The following is a 21,297-nucleotide window of genomic DNA, read 5'->3' as shown; positions in this document are numbered from 1 at the left end:
ACAGCACAGCAGTCATCCGACAGTACTTCCAATGACACACAGTTAAGATAGTGTCACTTCACATTTCATTATAATTATATTTAATTTCTGTGGCACTGGCATGCTGTTATTTCCCACTTCCATGCCACACATTTTACAGATGTTGGTGCCTCACAATAGTTCCTGTGTGATCACTGCAGCCAGCTACAGTCATTAACATATGCTCATTTACTGCACAGTTGAATTGCATTGTTTGAACCTGGTTAAATGAATACATGTTTGAAAAATATGACATACTCAAGGGTGTTCCAAGGGTGTTTATTGAAGTGCTAAGACAAAGAGGGGCAATGGGATGAGGTGATGATGGAGGAAAGTCCAGGGTATTGTTGGAGTCTATTTGTAGCACAGATACATTGTTCAAGGGGAAATAGGAAGGGGAGTAATGGCAGTACAAGGTGGACAGGGTGACTATGTGAGACACAAGGGTGACAATCAGGAGAGTCTAATTTCCTGGCGGGGGTGTTGGCAAATGTCTCTGGCTTCAGTCTGGGTTGTGAGGAACGTTTGAGGGGTGGTTCTCCTTCTGTAGGGGGAGGGGTGCTGTTGGTCCTGTGGCGGGGCCTCCTGTCCACTAGCTCCAGTGGAGGTGGAAGGCAGTTCAGATGTCTGGCTAGTGGAAGGTTGTGAGACTGCCTCCCTCATAATATTGGCCATGTCTGCCAGCACCCCTGCTATGGAGACTAAGGTGGTGTTGATGGCCTGCAAGTCCTCCCTGATCCCCGGGTACTGTCCCTCCTGCACATTGTCTAGGCTCTGGCCTTTCGTGTCCTGGGAATGTTGATATGCTGCCAGGATCTCTGCAAGTGCCTCCTGGAGAGTCGGTTCCCTGGGCCTGTCCTCCCCCAGCGCACAGCACTCCTCCCACTTTCCCTGTTGTCCTGTGCCTCTGTCCCCTGTACCATGTGCCCACTGCCACTGACCCCAGGTCCCTGATTGTCTAGGGTATGAGGTGTGTCCTGGGGTTCCTGTAGAGGTGGACACACTGCTGATTGACGTGTCCTGGGGACAGAGGTATGGGTATGCTGGGTGCGTGCGGTGGTGGTGTTTCCTGATGGAGGAGGCTGTATGGTAGTGTGTGACTGGGCCTGGGTAACCGGCTGTCCAGATGTCCCTGGTGGGCCAGGTTGGTCATCCAGATCCTGAAGTCCTGAGTTTCTGTAATTACTGTGGGCCTCTTCTGTGGGGAGACTGGATATTGCTGGCTCTTCTCTCAGCTGACATTGTCTGGGGTACCTGTGGGGATGTAAATGTATGTGCCTGACATATTGTGCATCCGTGGCTTGCCCTCTTTGTTTGTATTTGCCCAGGCAGTTTTCACTTGTGTATGTTGGTATGTGGTGGAATAGCTGATTCTCTCTAGTGTGCATGCTTTAGTGATAGGTGTCCATGCAGGTCTGTGAGTGGTGTCCATGCATTGGTATGGCATGCAGGGCTTGGCATTGGGATGGGTAAGATGTGATGGTGGGGTGTGTGAGAAGTGGTGGAGTGATGGGAGTGAGGGTGAGGGTGGTGGTATGTGATGTCATGCAGGTAGGGGGGTAGTAGTAGTAGAGAGTTGACTTACCAGAGTCCAGTCCTCCTCCTACTCCAACCAGGCCCTCAGGATGCATGATTGCCAAGACTTGCTCCTCTCATGTTGTTATTTGTCGGGGAAGAGGTGGAGGTCCACCGCCAGTCCTCTGTACAGCAAGTTGGTGTCTTGCTGCAATGGAACGTACCTTCCCCAGTAGGTCGTTCCACCTCTTCCTGATGTCATCACTGGTTCTTGGGTGCTGTCCCACTGCGTTGACCCTGACCACGATTCTCCGCCATAGCTCCATCTTCCTAGCTATAGATATCTGCTCCACCTATGCTCCAAATAGCTTTGGCTCTACCCTGATGATTTCCTCCACCATGACCCTTAGCTCCTCCTCTGAGAATAGGGGGTGTCTTTGTGGTGCCATGGGTGTTGTGTGGGGTGTGTAGGTGAGGGGGTGTAGGGTGATGTGTTGGGGTCTGTGATGTGGGGTACGTGTGTGGCTTTGTGTCAAGGAGACCAGATCCTCGGGGCTTGCGCATGTTCCCAACATGTCCACCTCTTGGCAGCTCCAAACTCCATTAGTTATTATAGCACAGAGTTAAAGAATGGCCAAGTGGGGGAATGGGTTTTGGGTTGGGAACAGCAGGGAAGGAGACCTGTGGAAGCAAGAGTTAAACAACACAATAGCAAGATTAATCATAATGACTTTCAATAAGCTTTGTTTGAATTAACACTTATACTGGAAAACATGAATGGCCTAAAGCTTCACTATAACTAGGCCTCAGGAATCTAGGTACCTGGAAATCAAGAAAGGTTATGCAAAGTTTCATATTAACATTCCAGAATTAACATATCATATTTTGAGCTCTCCAAATAGTTCTTAGAATAATCACTGCATTGCAACAAAAATCAAAGAGCCCCTGGTTTTCTCTGCATGAATGAACTGTACTAGAATCATGAATAACACTGCTATGTCACACTCTGATTAAGAGTTCCAAGACTCAAAATGTTCAGGAATTATTATGCACCTTAATCAAACTGCACATCAAGATTTCAACGTCTAGATATGATCGCACACTCTGCCGATCTGTATTTCAAAAATTAGAACGCCAGGAATGAATCATGAACAATGTTGCTGATTCGAACATCTAGATTCAAATGCAATGAAACGATCGCGTGCACTGCCGATCTGTAATTCAAGAGTTAAATACCTGGAATGAATTGCGCACGCTGTAGCCGATTCGAACATCAAGAACCAAATGCCATGAAATGATCTCGCACTCTGCCAATCTATACTTCAAGAGTTAAATGCCAGAAAAGAATTGCGCACACTGTTGCCGATTCGAACTTCACGATGCAAATGCCATGAAATGATCGCGCACACTGCTGATCTGAATGCCAAGAATTAAATGCCAGGAAATGAATTGCGCACACTGTTGCCGATTCGAACTTCACAATGCAAATGCCATGAAATTATCGCGCACACTGCTGATCTGAATGCCAAGAATTAAATGCCAGGAAATGAATCGCGCACACTGTCGCCGATTCAAACTTCACAATTCAAATGCCATGAATTGATCGCGCACACTGCCGATCTGAATGGCAAGAGTTAAATGCCAGGAAATGAATCGCGCACACTGTTGCCGATTCGAACTTCACGATGCAAATGCGATGAATTGATCACGCACACTGCCGATCTGAATGCCAAGAGTTAAATGCCAGGAATGAATCGCGCACACTGTTGCCGATTAGGAAATCACGATGCAATTGCCATGAAATGATTGCGCACACTGCCGACCTGAATGCCAAGAGCCAAATGCCAGGAAAACAATCGTACACACGATGTTATGCTTAGGCCCAAAACTCGAATATCACTGGAAACGGAGTCGGGGGCCTAACCCGACCTCCGCCTTACCGCCCTGCTTGATGATCACCAAATAAATGATGGCAGGCCTGGAAATGACTGGATAGGCCTCTGGGACAGGAGCTCAGGAAAATGCTTTTGCTCTGCACCGGGACCTCTGAATAGTGAGCACGTGGAGCTGGGCTTGCTCCCTTATATAGAGCCAAACCCTGCCCACAAGCCACACCCAACCATGCTGCAGGAAAGGCTTCTAGAATGTGTTAGAATAAGGACCACACCCTGTAATCCTGCAAACAAGCCTTGCAAATGAACAATGTATTACAAACAGCATTAATGACTTTTCAAGGCAAAAGCTCTGCAATTCAAAAGGTTTACATACTGCATAGAAACACAATGCATGAAACATGCCCTTGCATAAGGACTGGGTTTTTGCATTTATGTCGCCCGTAGAGCGCGCACTGTCCTGATGTTGACACTTTGGTTTTGTTAGTGGTTGTGGTGTCTGTCCCGTGTCAGTGGTTTGTAGTCGTAAAGGTTTGTGGGTAATGTGGGTGTGTGTTGTATAGCGGTGTGGGTATGGGTGTCAGGTGTGTGTTGTTTGAATTGTCCTATGTGGTGTTGTTTTGTTTGAGTGTGTGTATTTTGAGCACAGTGGTATGTACCGCCAATGGTTTACTGCCATTAAATGTCCGCCGTGGTGATTCGTGGGTCATAATGTGGTGGGCGTTGTTCTGTTGGCTTAACAGTGTGGGGTTTGATACCACCACTTTATCACTGACCTTTGGACTGGCGGAATTGTGTATGTGGCTGAATAGTGACGGATTGGTGTTTGTGTGACGTAATATGGTGGACAGATAACCGCTGCTGCGGCCGTAAGTTGGCGGCAGTCAGCCTGGCAGTACGTAAGGGGGATTTACCGCCAATGTCATGATGAGTGCCTTTATGTTCTGGTTCCTGAAAACAGAGTATCTCAGCCCAGGAGTCCAGAATTGTGTCTGTTGGTGGCAGGCTGGTTAGGACTAGTCAGCTGCAATGTCAGGGCTGTTAGGTTTTACAGGGGGCACCTCTAAGGGGCCTTCTGGGTCCATTTTATAATACGTCCTGCACTGGCATCAGTGTGGGTTTATCTTTCTTAGTTGTTTGGTTCAAACAACCCAGGGTTCAGAAAGGCCATCATTTAGCTGGGGAACTCGTAATGACCACTTTGCAGCACATGCATTTGCTATGGTTTCCCTGTACACTTCCTATGTCTAAGAATCAACAAAGACACAGTAGGGGCATATTTGCTCATGCACACATATGCCCTCACATGCATTATATTGCACCCTGCCTTAGGGCTGCAAGGCCTGCCAGAGGGGTGACTTACCTATATTGCATACAGTGTTAGTGAACATGTCACTCCTGGTGAGTGCTATGTCAAGTTTGCAACTTTGGGTTCAACTTGTCATGCATTTGCTGTGGCGTTCTTCATGAGGCTGGTGTGGGGACTTAGGGTGCTGTAGTTCTGAGGGGGCCCTCTCCAGTACCCATGCTCTAGGTACCACAGGTAGCATTTACTAGGGACTTACAAGGGTGGCTGAAGTGCCAAACGTAGTACAGTTTTGGGGAAATAAATCTGGCCCTGGGAACCAGTTTAGCAGGTGCCCAGGGCACTTACACTTCGGCACCACATCATTTTTCAGGGATAAAGTGTTGTGCTAACCATGTCAAAAGAGGCCTTTTCTCACATGCCCCCCAAAGGACTGGACTCTGCATAACTGCACCTACTGCACACTGAGGAACTGCAGCTCTAAGGACGTTGCCTGGCTTCAAACTAGGAAAGGAGTGGACTCCCTGAAAGCAACAGGTTAAAAAAGCTTCACCTGCAACATCCCCACCAACAAGGACCCAACTGACGACCTTCAACTGGCCTTTTGAGTATTTGTCAGATGGATTCTGTGAAACACAGTCCTAACACGAAACACCCGGAACAACGAGTCCTAAACCACGAAGTTGTGGAAAACGAAAGCGAAACATTGGTTTTGTTTTCCACGACTTCCTTGTTTTAGGGCCTTAACCACGCATGTGTGAACCACGTACATGCGTGGTTAAGGCACAGAAGAAGGGAGTCGACGCGGTGAAGGAGGAGGTAAGTTGGGCTGGAACTGGGGCTGTTTTTTGGGGGTGGGGTGAGGGGCTCGGGGTTATTAGGGTTTAGAGGAGGGGGAGGAGAGGTCAGGGTTTAGGTTTTAGGGGTGTGTTGGGGGATTGAGGTGCTTTAGGTTTTAGGGGAGGGGTGGGGACTTGGGTATTTTTAGTTTTTGGGGGTGGGGGCTCGGGGTAATTAGGGTTTACGGGAAGGGGAGTGGGGGTCGGGGTTTAGGTTTTAGGGGTGGGTTGGTGGGTTGGGGTGCTTTAGGTTTTAGGGGAGGGGTGGGGACTCGGGGTATTTTTAGTTTTTGGGGGTGGGGGCTCAGGGTGATTAGGTTTTAGGGGCAGGGGAAGGGGGGTCAGGGTTTAGGTTTTAGGGGTGGTTTGGGGGGTTGGGGTGCTTTAGGTTTTAGGGGAGGGGGTTGGGGTTGTGGTAATTTTGGGGTTGGGGGTTGTGGTTGTTGTGGGGGTGGGGGGTGTCGCAGTAATTTTTAGGGGTGGGGAGTCAGGGGGAACGCATGCTGGAAGCATGCATGCTGATCACTAATGCCTTTACCAGGAATGCCTTTAGAACGAAAAATCGTTGTTAAGGCATTCGTAGTAAAGGCATTAGTGGTAACAAAGAGGTTGTTGTTCCGACCTCGTTGTTGGGCCATGGGTGGTTGAAGCACTCGTTGTTTCAACATATAACCAGTCCTAATATCTGAAGGGTCATCTCAGATCTTCTAGCGCTGTTGTGGATCACTGGAGACCCAAACGACCCATGGTCCTACAGGAGTATACAAAAGATGATGGGATTGTTGATTTGTCCCTGGTCCTGCTAGAATATGCAAAAGCGGGTGAATGTGTAGTATATGTCCCTGGTCTTGCAAGAGTATGCAGAAGAAGGTGGAGGTGTTGATTGTCCCTGGTCCTCCTAGAGTATGCAGAAGAGGGTGAATGTGTAATTCATGTCCCGGGTCCTGCGGTAGTATGCATTGAAGGGTGAAGGTGTAGATTTGTCCCTGATCCTGTGAGTATGCGGAAGAAGGTGAATGAGTAGTATTTGTCCCTGGTCCTGTTATAGTAGGTATTAGAGGGATCAATGTAGGGGGTGTGTGGAGTATATCAGCCTGATTCACAAAGGTAAACTTAGACTTTTGGTCTAAGTTTAGACAAAATCAGAAAGGTAAGTCACAGTAGTATCTTTACCTCTGCACTTGGGGCAGAATCTTTGCACTTGGGACAGAATCTCTGCCCGGAGTGCGGATATTCCACTCTGCACCCAGAGTGCAATCTCTGCACCTGGTGTGTAATCTTCGTACCCGGAGTGGCTCTCACCCGAGAGCAGAGATTCCGCCTGAGTGCAGATGTAAAGATACTACTACTAACTTATTGTGAATACCAAAAAGTCATAAACTTCGACTTTTGGTCTAAACTTAGTCCAAAAGTCTAAGTTTACCTTTGTGAATCATCAGGCCCCAATGTGTTTACTGTACATCCCCAGTCTTGTGACTGATTGGCTTTTAGTAGAGGTAGGTGTAGTACACCTGTCTTGTCCTGCAAGTGACTGTTATAGTTGGCATGTGAATTACATGTGTGTCACTGGGGTAGAAATGTTGTTTCAATAGTATTGTATTCATTTCTATGTAAATGTTGTTTCCATTGTATTGTATTAGTTTGTATCTTAGGTTTCTTGTTGTATTTTTATTATTTTCTGAGGGAAGTAGATGTGTTATAACTTGCTGTTAGTAGTAATGCATTCCTTCCATATATTCTCTGCTCCTTGCTGCTCGACCGGTATGTGATTTCATGGAACGTTGATGAGTGCCTGTAATAGTGTCAGTTAAAGAGAGTGGGCTAAGCAGTAAACATGTTGTTCCTGGTGGGATATTCACCATGTGACTTGTAACCTGTAATTTAAGATATAACTTCAATAAACCTACAACTTGCTAATCTATATGAACTGGCTACCTGACTCCTACTTACCAAGAGGGAATATTTCATTTACAGAATTAAAAACCAACCAACTGATAATACTGACCCATGTTCAAACGGGTTTACACACGGGGTCAAAATATACCAGTCAGCTCATAATCAGGGCCACTGTGTATTGGATTCAGACAGATAATTCTGCATGTTACATGAGATTGAGATTATTGATTGCCATTGAGAAAAAAATTTAATAAATAGAAAATACAAAAATAATTTATAAACGTATCTATTGGTTAATGAACAGAGTATTTACTTGAACAGCCCAACTGAGAGCTCAAGCTTGTGCCTGATTCCTGACTATGATCTTTTTCATTGCTGCCAAAGGTCTGAAGGCTAGAGCTGAACTGCCATTAATGTGCCATTAATGTGTAAAGTATTTGATTTCATTGTGAGATTAAAGTGCTTGTCATTCCAATAAAGCTGCTCTGGCAAGGAACCAATGTGAGAATTTTTTGACTGTGTGAGTTCTGAGCCATTTGTAAGAAATTGGGTAATTGAATGAGAGAAATGTTAAACCCTACTCAACCAACAATCACAATTATTGTCAGGGTGAACCACAAAAGTCTCTAAATTAGCTTGTGCTTAACCCTCTGGTAGCTTGGCACTTGGGGAGCCAAGCTTAACTTAGAGGACCTGTGTATAGTATTTATGCAGCAGTCAAACAGTATTAAAGTGAAAGCAAAACACACAAAAAATTAAACCAATTTTGAAAGATAGGGAACATTTTAATAGATACAATTGCACCAAAACAAATTAAATCCAATTAATAGAAGTGGTGTTATGAATGTTTAAATGTTTTAGTGAAACCCAGCTACAAGTAGTCAAAAATTAAGGTCAACCACAGTGGAGTGCGGGTCAGATACACAAGGTGGATTGGGCCTGGTCTTGATTTACCTATGGATTTTGAAAGGTTATGAATAAAAAGATCGGAAGAAGAGAGAGTTCAGCATGCACAAGGCAACAGGCTGTGTCCAAAGGGGAGTCGTTGCCAGGGGGCCGCTGGACAAAGTCTCGGTGAAGCCGTCAATGATAGCTGGAAAAAGCTCTTAGTGGGAAAAGATGGATTACCAGGCCGAGGAGGTTGTCATCATCAGTGGACAGCTAGTCACTGTTGAGCTTGGTGAAGATTTTTACCTTAAGAAATACACAACTTTTTAGAAGTCATAAGCCTCCAGTGGGACTGAGGTACAGGCTGTAGCCAAAGAGGACTCCACAAAGCTGTATACAGTTACTGAGAGATTCCGTTGAACAGGATTAGCTGCTGCAGAGAACAAAGCCAGAGCTAATACTAGTCAATGTGACAAGTTAGGGACCTTGGGTGGATTAGGTGGCAGGTAGGCCCTGGTCTTCTGTTGGTTCTCCAGAAAGCTTTCAGTGAAAACATTTCTAAGTCCCAGGTTTTAGGGTTAGGCAGATGAAGTACCACTTACAAGGGTCCAGGGCTTAGGGGGTACAATTTGGAGGATTACTACTCACTTCCGCAGAGGTCAGGTACAGGGCTCAAGGCCTCAGGAGCTTGTTATGTCACTGTAGCTCACAGAGGAGCCCAGCCAATTAGCCCTTGGTGGTGCAGTGTTAAATGAGATGGTCCAGTTCTCCTTCAAGCTACAAGGTACCCCTTCCAGCAGCAGAGCAGTTATCTGGTAGCAGCAGGGAAGCCCTCTGGTAGCAGCAGGGCAATCCTTGGCTCGGGCGGTGGGGGGAGGGGGGTGCTTCACAATTCCATTCCAGGTACGGCAGACAAAAGCTCCACCCCAGCCATCTTTGCAGTTTGGCCCATCCTGCCACTAACTAGAACCTTTTGTCTTGCTGTCTGGGAGGAATACATAAAGCAGAACAGCAGAACCATTCAAAGTCATGTGACTCAGGACACTGGCAGAAGGGACAAATGGTTAGGACAATAAAATGCCAGCTTTTTAAAAGTGTAATTTTCAGAATTGTAACTAAACAAACCATTTTTACCTTCTCCCAATCAAAAGTTAGCACTTAGGAACGTAATAATGCAACTCAATGTAAGTCAGTGGGAGAGGTAGGCCTTACAGTAGTCAAAAAGGAATTTAGGAGTTTTTCACTACCAAGACATGTACAACATAAATCCTCATGCCCTACCTTTTAAATACAATTCACTGTGCTCTATACGCCTTTAGGACCTTTCCTTAGGGATGGCTGATATGTTTTAAAATGGAATGTTTTGGCCTGGCAAAAGGTTTATTTTGCCAGATTGAACTGGAATATAAAACCCATACTACATGCTGCAGTGGCAGGCCTGAGACATGTTTAAAAGGCTACTATAGGGAATGGCAACATGAGTACTGCAGGCCCACTAGTAGCATTTACATGACAGGCCCTAAGAATATGAATTACCATATACTAGGGTCTTATAAGTAAATTAAATGTGCCAGTCATTTGTAAGCCAGTTTTACAATGTTTTAAGGGGAGAGCAAAAGCACCTTAGCAATGCTTAGTCCTAATGCCACCAAAACAATTTCAGAAAACACAAGGGGTGAAAGCAAAGGGTTGGGAGAAGACCACATCAAGGATGGCAGTTCTAATACCTCACTCGTTACCCTGAGAATCAAATGTGTAGGGACATCCTTGACCCATTTTGCAGATATCTGTAATGATGGATCCTAGAACACCAGAGGCAAATGGCCTGCTAGCCCCACTTACTCCTTGGCCCAACTAAGTTGGTTCTAACATACTGCATGGATTTTATTTGCACTATTAAAAGTACTGTTGAAAAGTAAATATTACATTGTAAATTTCAGGCCTAGGCTGTACATGGCTCTTGATTGTAGTTGATTTATTTTGCTCTTGTGTTTCTAACCTTCTTTCACAATCTCATTTGGCCCTTCTAGGCGGTGCAGATCATGATCTGGGTTATCCATGTAATTTTAGGCGGCATTCTCTGCTCCCTCCAGTATCTGCCCATGTCAGTTTTTAGTGGTGTGGTGTTCTGGGGAGCGGTATCTGTAAGTATGCCAAGTAAAGTCAAATTTAATGGAACAAAATGCATGCCCTGATCTTATTTAGTGAATATTTGTGAACAATTTGCTTGTGTATTCTAATTATGTATGTGGAGGACTTCAAGCTCCTTCTTCGGTTGCATTTCTAAATGATACCTGCCTCGTGACAGAATAAATTTCATTTTGTTTCTTTCCACTCTGTCATGCAAAGGACCCCTGGACTGACTCCCATCAGGAATATAACCTTTGTCTCTCTCCGGACCACAGGGTGCCTGATTGTGAGGCCTGTCGAGCATACTGCTCAGCAAAAACGCTCTGTGAATATTGAGCATGCCAGCTTGAGATGCAGCAAAGAACCACCAATGACAGTGCCGACCTCTTTGAACATCAGGATGCCAAGGAGTATGGACTCACCAACGTATCGATGATGTCACATGCAGTGAGTACAATACCTTCTGCCCCTCAACCTCGAGTTGATCCTCCAAAGAGACTCACGCCTCTAGATCAAGAAACCTTCAGACCACCTGATGACTTCACTACATACCAGGAGCTGCTAACAACTTCATAATGAACCTCCAGAAGAGGATTTCTTTTTCAAGACACTATCCCCCACACACAGAGGTACACAGTACCTGCCTCTACTGAAAGGAATGCTTTGCCATAAAGAAGCCATCTTTAAGGACCCAGTTAGGGCATGTGTGATTACTCCCAGGGTCGATAAAAGCAGCCAGATGAATTAATACTAGTGTACTCCTTAGGCAACACACTTGGCTGCCTATGTCAGCCTTCAAGCCTGATGTTCAGCAGAACATACTCATTTTCTCATTTGATAAGGAACATCTTTTTGGCCACCAGGTGGATTAGACACTGGAGAAAATAAAAAAGGACTTAGAGACAGAGAGGTCCATGGGAGCCCTACAAACCCCTACATCTAGGGGCTTCTTTTGCCACTCCAGCTACTGTAGAGTCTCCAAAACAACTACTCCACAAACCACCACCACCTCCTAACAGCATGGGCAGAGCAAGTACTCCCCCACAAAATCCCACTATAGTGTCTAATATAGAAGAAACAACACTTACAATAGGGGCAAAAGTGCTTCTGCACGTGGTGCCACCACTAAAAGCACTACCAGCAAACAGTGACTTGCTTTGCTTTCCCCTGATCATTCTACACCTGCCAGGGATGCATGCACAATTTTCTCCCCATCTTGCAACAGATAACAACAGACCAGTAGGTGTTGGATATTATCCAACATGGTTATTATCTGGAGCTCATTACCACACCTCACAACATTCTACCTTGTTTCCATTGGCCCTCACCCGAACATTAAACATTAGTCAAACAGGAAGTCCAGGCTCTCCTTCTTAAAGGAGCAATAAAACCCGTAAGGCCACTAAATTAATACATTATGTCATTTTCATGTGGTCACTCTGCAAGATGTGATTCCACTACTTCCACAGGGACACTATTAGATGTAAAAGATGCATATTTTCACATACCAATACATCCCATACATCACAAATACCCCAGGTTTATGGGGAACAGAAGGCACTGCCAGTTCAAAGTCCTTCCTTTTGGGACCACAACTGCACCACAGTTTTGGTCCCACAGTAGCAGCCCATGTCCACAGACAAAAAAAATGTGTTTTCCTATCTGAACGATTGGCTTATCAAAGCATCAACCCCTCAACTGTGTCAACAATATACTCAGGTAACAGAAGACCTGCTTCACAGCCTGGGATACAGAATCAAAGTTCCCAAATCCTACTTACAACCTCTACAGATACAACCATATATAGGATACATTTTTAACACACAAATCTGGCTAGCCTATGCCAGTTCAGCTAGAATTCACAAATTGCAGGGCCTATTACCTCACTTTCAACTGAATCAGCAGATAACAGTGGAGACAGTCATAGGTTTTCTGGGAATGATGGCCTCCCTATCGCTATAGTACCCCATGCTACATACATATGCATTTGTTGCAGGAATGTCTAGTTTGTCAGTGGTGTGAGTCACAGGTTCACATACAGGATCTAGTGTTGGTAGACCGCCACAGTTATCACTCTCTGCAATGGCAGCATCTGAACATGTTGACGGGGAAGTATTTTCTGGATCCTGTTTCGTACATAACTCTCAGTATTGACGCCTCACTCACTGGATGGGGTGCACATCTGAACAATCTCATGATACCAGGTGTATGGGACACCAAGTACCAGGGTCACCATATCAACTTCCTCGATCTTCTAGCTGCTCACCTCACCTTGAAGGCTTTACTTCCTCACCTGATGCACAAGGTTGCCCTAGTCCGGACAGACAATATGACAGCCGTGTATTACCCAAAAACACAGGTGCTGGGTAGGACACAGTCTCTACAACTTTTTAAAACATCACAGACTATACGGAAATAAGCTCTGCGTCAAAAAGTTCACCTGATAGCAGAGTATCTCCTAGGCATAGTCACCAACTTTGCAGACCTGTGGTCTTAGAGTTTAGTTACTTAATTTGCACCAGAATGTATGGCCATTCTTAAAGAATCCTGTAGACTTTCACTGGAGCTTACTATGCAGCAGAGTGGTAATGTTTGTCTGTTACTGTCACTCAGAACAAATCAATCCTTACATGCCCATTGTACAAGACACTAGGGGTCATTATGACCCTGGCGGTCCTGTCCCGTCAGTAATCGTAGTCAGACTGGCAACAGCGTGGTAGTGCAGGACCACCAAACTATGACAAGGGCAGTGAACTGGCTGCATTGCAGCCGGCTCACCACCTGTACCGCCAGGGGGTAGGACCGCCTGGCTGAAGGTTGTCCACATTCAACCCGGCGGTCCTCTTAACACCGCCCACGGAATTTTGAGTATCCTTACCACCAGGAATTCCGTGGCAGCAGCCCCACAACAAAAGGACTCCCCATCCCCTCCATGTCAGAGCTTCTCTTCCTCCCGACCCCATCAGAAGCCCTCCACCCGCCCAAGCAGTAACGCCCCATCCCCAAACTGTACACCCTTCCCCCATCCCCGTACTGTACCCACCTCCACCATCCACACACGCACACACCACACATACATACATGTACACATCCACGCTCACTCATTCACACACACATGGACATGACACTCCCCTCACCCCCCGCATACATGCAGTCACATAGGCACACAGACACTTGCACACACACGCACACAAACACACACAAGACCCCCAAAAAGTGGCAGAGAGCAGCCAGCAGCAATAATATGGTGGTCTGAAGACTGCCAACACTGGCGGTCATTTGGCAGGCATAACTTCTGCAGTCTGAGAAAAAGACAGCCGAAGTCATAATGATGGCCATTGTCTGCTACCTGCTTCATTTACAAAAGTCTGGGTTAACTCTTACATCTATAAGATTACATCTTGCTGCAATGGCTGCCTATCTACAAAATAGGCAACGTCTTTCTTTTACCAAGGTCCCAGTGATTAAAGCCTTCATGGAAGGGCTCAAAAGAGTAACCCCACCACAGGTTCCACTCACACCTTCATGGAACCTTAATGTTGCTTACAAAAAACTCATAGGCCCCTCATTTAAACCCCTACACTCATGCACCCTTCAATTCCTGTCTTGGAAGGTGGCATTTTTAGCTGCCTTTCTTTCATATACATAGGGATGGAGTGGTTCTCCACACCAATCCCAAATTTCTCCCTAAAGTGGTTTCTCAATTTCATCTCAACCAATTAATTGAGTTACCAGTTTTTTCCCTCAACCAGATTCTGTTGCAGGAAGAGCTTTACATATATTGGATGTTAAAAGAGCCCTACAATCTCCAGAAAACTAAGTTTTTTGTTGCTTTTTCTCCTCTACATAAAGGCAGCCCTATATCCACATCAGGCATTGCCAGATGGATAGTAAAATGCATTTAAGTTTGTTAGGCTAAAGCCAAAAGGCCTCAACCTACTCCTCATAGATCACACTCTACTAGTAAAAAAGAAGCATCCATGGCTTTTCTAGAAAACATTCCCATAGCTGAATCTTGCAGAGGAGCTACATGGTCCACACCACAAACCTTCACCAAGCATTATTGTGTGGGTGTTTTAGCATGCCAACATGCCAGTGTCGGTCAGTCAGAGCTACATACTCTTTTTCAAACAACTGCAACACCCACAGGTCAGCCAACACTTTTAAGGGGGCTGCTTTACAGTCTGTGCAGAGCATGTGTATATACAGCCACAAATGCCTCATCAATGTATGTTACTTACCCTTTGAGCATCTGTTTGTGGCATGTAGTGCTATATATTCACATGCACCCTCCCTATTTCCTGGACACCTGTGTCAATTACTGTTTAATCTACACTTTCTCACATGGACATCTCATAACTTATGCTTACTCTACACTCCATTCTCACATTCCTGCAAGAAAACAATCTTAACAGTGGAGTTGATTCCCATGCGCAGTATCACCGAGAAGGAGGAATCATTCTACATTGTGACTTGAAAGACTTTCTTTGAAGAAACACAACCAGCACACATCTGGATCCAACACTAGTTGGTAGGAATATGCAGAGCAAGTGAATCTATAGCACTCTATGCCAAGAAAAGATGCTTACAGGGTAAGTAATGTATTCCTGTTCAGTGACTATATACAAGTAGTCATACTTTTAGCCAAGAATGCAACTGAACAACCAAATATAGTTAAGTTGAAAACAAACCACCTGATGAGCACACCTAAATACTCACAACTTTATAATCTCCATTTTATTAAAAGCATGTTTAACATAGGTGGCAAATAAGGCACGTATAAGGTGCCATCCTAACTGTAGAAAAGTGCAAACTAACCTGTATACTTCAAGCACTTTTCGGTACTGGTTATGTGTTGGGGCGGAAAAGTCCTCTGCCGGGTATAAGACATGTAGCCATGCCCTGAGTGCCCAACTGTACTGATGTCTGGATCTCTAATGGTGATTTTTTATTGTCCTAGCCAAACACAGATCATGAGTGTGCCCTATGACACAGTCCTGTCAGATGCATTGTGGTCTTGTTGGGCCAGGGAGAGGCACCCAAAGCACTACCCACTTAGTGGTAGAAGGGTACTACCTTCATCAAGAGTTATACATTTCATAAAGACAACAATGGTGGTGTTGTGTCACACATCCCTACTTGTTAACACAATAGTAGGGTTACCATACATTTGTGCTTGAACACTACTTCCACACTTGTGTCAAATTTATGTTCAGCCTGATTATGAATCAAGCACAACATAGTCATGAGTTGTGTAGCTGAGCACTGAATGTTGACAAAATCAGTTATACCAAATAGTCTCCAAATCAAATGTAACACACATTTCTTTATAGTATGCTGATATAAAAAGGTAGTCTTAATCTTCATGTATATGTCATATAAACTTTAACTTCATAAGGAATTGTTCCAATCAGTAGTAATTGATATTTACAGAAAACTCATCATAGTAGATATTTTCTGCCTGATGCTGTTGAATGCCCATATCAAAGCATGCAGAACGACATTCTTTATGAAATTGTCAGCCGACACTTGTTTCAACCCCATCACAGGACATCCTCAAGGCTGATCAAAATAATCACAAATGGAAATAAGATCAAATCGGTAAGCATTAATGTGATGATTCTTTTATGTCAATTTTTCAGAGAATAGTGCACCCCACTGCCCAGAGGATAGCATCTAATCCACTTAGAGAAACATGTGGAAAATAAAAAAAGTATAGCTCCTCATCGTCTATCACCAGTAAAAGATACCAATGAGTGAGAGGTGTCTCAAGGAGAAGACAGCCTAAATTAGTGCCACTCATACCAAAGCCCCAATAGCATCAGTGAAGTTTTAATGGAAATTATGTGCATAAAGAACCAAAAAGATTAGGAAAGATCTGTAAGAGGCATCAAGTTTGTACAGTAAGCATTTTCAAAAGTGACTAGACAGTCCATGCTTGTGGGAAAGATCAGAATCCATGGAAGATCGGGGATTACCTTATAAACGATTGATTCTGTTACACCACTAATCTTCCAAATTCTGTGGAGTCGTTCATATGTGGTAAAAAAATCGAACAGTGTTGTTATTTCCTAAATCAAGAGAGACCAAAACATCATGAAAAAGTCTAATCACCTAGTCCAACCAAAGAGGTTCATGACTAACAAAACAGACTAGATGATGCCCACCCTAAGTACAAATGTATCCAAATTCATCTTCATTCTAAAAATACAGTGCACCCCATAATACTGAGATATGGAAGATATGTGTATCAGTGGAGAGCAGTCTCCCGTCTTCAGACCATGATAAGTCTAAAGAGCAATCTGTTGGGAAAAGTTCTGATAATGACTCTTGAACATGCAGTTGGACATATGCTATGCAATAAAGACTCTTATGACAGACCTACCGTGTCCACCAACATATGGTGGTCATCCAATTCTAGCGAGTAATCTAAAGGTAAGCTGCATGTAAATGACCCGATATGTACTGAGAGGGTCCAAAAATGTAGGCCTAGTAATTAAGTACTCGAAGTCTAAACCAACAGGATGTTTGTAAAGTACAAATAGAACACCCAATTCGGCACGCAATGTACTAATGTCCGTTGTTGAACTAGATCTGTGTTTGTCAAAGTGACTCCAATCAACACAGTATGACATTGTGGGGGTGATTCTGACCCCGGCGGTTCAGTACCGCCGGGGCCAGGGTCGGCGGGAGCACCGCCAACAGGCTGGCGGTGCCCCGCAGGGCATTCTGACCGCGGCGGTTTGGCCGCGGTCAGAAAGGGAAAACCGGCGGTCTCCCGCCGGTTTTCCACTGCCCTGGGAATCCCCCAGCTTGCTGCGCCACCATGGGGGATTCTGACACCTCCTACCGCCATCCTGTTCCTGGCGGTTCGCCCGCCAGGAACAGGATGGCGGTAGGGGGTGCCGCGGGGCCCCTGGGGCCAATGGCATGGGCACGGCAGGGGCCCCCGTAAGAGGGCCCCACTGGGTATTTCAGTGTCTGCCTAGCAGACACTGAAATACGCGACGGGTGCAGACTGCACCCGTCGCACATGCCCACTCCGCCGGCTCCATTCGGAGCCGGCTTCCTCGTGGGGAGGGGTTTCCCGCTGGGCTGGCTGGCGGCCTTCTGGCGGTCGCCCGCCAGCCCAGCGGGAAAGCCAGAATGGCCTCCGCGGTCTTTCGACCGCGGAGCGGCCATATGGCGGTTCCCTCCAGGCGGGCGGCGCCCGCCGCCCACCGGGGTCAAAATTACCCCCTGTGTGTACTAATGCCCACTATTGAACAAGATATGTGTTTATCAAAATGGCTCCAAACATTACAATGTGAAACCCTTGTGCACCCACTTGCCACAAGCAAATCCATTCCAGTCTCAGTACAGAGCTGATATAAAGAATTCCAAAACCCAAAACAGTCCATGCCATTTGTTAGACTTGGCATCCTTGGCGTGGTTTCCCCTAACTTTTTGCCTCTTCTTCCCAGGTTGTTGATGTGTGCTGGACTCTGTTTTTGCTGTTTTTGATGCTCTGCGCACCTTACCACTACTAACCAGTGCTAAAGTGCAAGTGCTCCAAAGTAAAATGTATGTGTAATCTGCTTATCCATGATTGGCATATTTGATTTACTATTAAGTCCCTAGTACAGTGCACTAGAGGTGTCCAGGGCCTGTACATGAAATGCTACTGGTGGACCTGCAGCACTGGTTGTGCCACCCATATGAGTAGCCCTGTAAACATGGTTCAGCCCTGCCACTGCAGTGTCTGTGTGTGCAGTTGTGAACTGCCACTTCAACTTGGCAAGTGTTCCCACTTTTCAGGCAAATCCTTCCCTTTTCATACATGTAAGGCACCCCTAAGGTAGTCCCTTGGTAGCCCCAGGGGCAGGGTGCAGTGTATGTGAAAGGTGGGACAAGTGATGATGTGTGTGACATGTCCTAACAGTGAAATACTGCTAAATTCAGTCTTCACTTTTGAAGGCCTATCTATTTCATAGGTTAACATGGAGGCTGCCTTTAAATAACTTTAAACTGTAGATTTCCTTTGAGAGCAGATAGAAATATGGAGTTTTTGGGTCTCTGAAATCACAATTTTAAAATACATCTTTTAGTGTAGTTGTTTTTTAGATTGTTTGTTTGAAAATGGCACTTTTAGAAGTAGGCATTTTCTTGCTTAAACCATTCTGTGGCTTTGCCTCTTTGTGAATTACCTGTCTGGGTTATTTGACAGTTGGACTGTTGGTGAGACCCCTCTAGAGAGTGAGAACAAGGGAGATGGGGTGTAGCCTGCATATCCTGATGAACCGTCTGTGCTAGAGTAGAGCAAGGAGTGGTCGCTTACACCTGAATGGGCTGTGCCTGCCCTCTCACAATGTAGTCTACAACTATCTGGTGTGTGTCTGGGGCCTGGCCCGGGCAAGGCAGAATCTTACAAACAAGAGAGACTTCCCATTGAAGTTTACCAACTTCAAAGTCAGAAAGGGGTATAAGTATTGTAACCAAAACCCCTGAAAAGTAGATCACTTCTGGAACCAAGAGGAACCTCTTCCAAGGAGAAGAGCTGAATAGCTGAAGAGCTGAGGAGAAGTGCTGCCCCTGCCTGTGGCTATGCTTTGTTGGGCTATCCTGCAGTTGCTGCTTCTGCCTGTGAAAGGAGACAAGACTGGACTTTCTGGTATATTCCTGCTTGTAAAGAAATCTCCAAGGGCTTAAACTGAGCTTGCCTTCCATTTTGAAGTCTCAGGGCCATCAAAGACTTCCTCTAGTAGCACCTGGACTCTCAGCTGAGACTCCTACTCTGCCACGTGGTGCCCTATCCAGTCCCTGGGACCTTGATAAGTGAAGTTGGCAGACCAAGAGCTGAAAATCCAAGCACAGAACGGGGTGCAGGGAAATTATGGACATACCATCTGCAACCCGGCTGATAAAAACAACGCACTGCCGGCTTCACGGCTAAAGTCGACGCTCCACCTGCATCATGGCTGGGAGATCCATGCATTGCGGCTGGAGAAACAATGCACAACACCTGCTTGCAGCTGCTGATAACGATGAAAACCCCATGCAGTGCGGTTCTCTAACACAGTGCAACAGTATTTTACATGCATCGTTCCTGGGCGTCAAAGTCAACCTGACTCTGAGTGGATCCAAGGTGTCTCTTCTGGAAATCAATGCATGGCTCTGTTGCGAGGGAATAAAATGACGCATCACCGACTCGACCGGAGAAAAAACAACACACGACCTCCCTTGCGAGGAAGAAATCAATGCATCGCTGCCTTTTCTAATGCACGCACACCCATGCCGCTTTATTTTTTTACGCTAACCAAGAACTTTGTGAAAAGTCAACGTTTCTATTGGTTTCTATGGAGTAAGACTCTTAGGCCCTCATTACAACCCTGGTGGTCGGTGATAAAGCGGCGGTAATACTGCCAACAGGCCGGCGGTAACAAAAATTTAATTATGACCACAGTGGAAACCGCTCACACAGGCAGCCACTTTAACACACCGACCGCCATGGCGGAAGCAACCAGCACCACGGCGGTTACCGCCAACAGCCAGGCAGAAGTCAATGTTCTGCCCACTGTATTAAGACAGGCCTATCCGCCACCTTTTCCGGGGTGGTACCAACGACATCAAAAGCACGGCGGAAACATAACACAGAAGTCAAAGGACTTATCTCTGGAGAATCAGGGAACAACCACGACGCAATTGAGGCCGAGTTGCACATGTTCCTCATGCTTGTATACCTTTTCCTGCATTACGAACATCAATGGCGGTGAAGACAACCACGGTGAGTGCTGCCGCCTAGCACACAAGGGAGGGGGAAAGAGAGTGGCACACACATGCAACACGCAAAACCCCCACCCCAACACCATACACACAACCAGATGCACTAACATTACATATCCACCCCACATTCCTCACGAATAACGCAAGGACAAAAGGAATTGATTAAAGTGAGTGTAATAAGACAAAATAGTATAAATTTGTGCTTTAAATTCTGAATGTATATACATATTTACAAATGGAGGGACACTGCCCAGTCCTCAAGGTCCATGGGCCACAGGGCCACTACACATAGGTCAAGTCCCCACCTACTCCTGCAACAATAAGGAGAGAACACTGCAGGGGCATCAGGTAGAAAATACACAGGCACCTCAGGGGGACGGGGAATAGGGGGGCACCTCAGCCGGAAGATGGTACAACACCACTGGTCCTGGAGGGGGCCACATGCTCTGTGCGATGTCCTGGACAATGCAAAGCCACAGTCTCTCAAGTGGGTGGTTTGCCCACTGCTTGGTCCTGGGGAGGGCAAGGTCATCATCTCTCAAGTGGGTGGTTTGCCCACTGCTTTGTCCTGGGGAGTGCAAAGCCACCGTCTCTCAAGTGGGTGGTTTGCCCACTGCTTGGTCCTGGGAGTGCAAAGTCACAGTGTCTCAAGTGGGTGGTTTGCCCACTGCTTGGTCCTGGGGAGTGCAAGGCCACAGTCTCTCAAGTGGATGGGTTGCCCACTGCTTGGTCCTGGGGAGTGCAAAGCCACAGTCTCTCAAGTGGGTGTTTTGCCCACTGCTTGGTCCTGGGGAGTGCAAGGCCACAGTCTCTCAAGTGGGTGGTTTGACCACTGCTTGGTCCTGGGGAGTGAAAAGCCACAGTCTCTCAAGTGGGTGGTTTGCCACTGCTTGGTCCTGGGGAGTGCAAGGCCACAGTCTCTCAAGTGGGTGGTTTGCCCACTGCTTGGTCCTTGGAAGTGCAAGGCCACTGTCTCGCTAGTGGGTGGCTTCTCCACTGGTTCTGGAGGGGGCCTTGTCCCAGTGTGCATCATCCTGGCAAGGATGTGATG

At 46.1% G+C, this 21,297-nt stretch overlaps 1 protein-coding gene across 1 annotated transcript in view; it reads left to right on the top strand.

Annotated features, from left to right (window-relative positions):
- The window catches only part of LOC138282652 (membrane-spanning 4-domains subfamily A member 15-like), a 189,578-nt gene that overhangs the window by 73,424 nt on the left and 94,857 nt on the right, over nt 1–21,297 (top strand). The window contains exon 3 of the mRNA XM_069220452.1: nt 10,385–10,498. Within this exon, the coding sequence (XP_069076553.1) occupies nt 10,385–10,498 (114 nt within the window). The remainder of the gene's footprint in view (nt 1–10,384; nt 10,499–21,297) is intronic.

The sequence above is a fragment of the Pleurodeles waltl genome, chromosome 2_2 (assembly GCF_031143425.1).
Source record: "Pleurodeles waltl isolate 20211129_DDA chromosome 2_2, aPleWal1.hap1.20221129, whole genome shotgun sequence".
NCBI lineage: Eukaryota > Metazoa > Chordata > Amphibia > Caudata > Salamandridae > Pleurodeles > Pleurodeles waltl.
The sequence above is the reverse complement of the archived record's forward strand: the minus strand, read 5'-3'. Positions and strand labels throughout refer to the sequence as shown.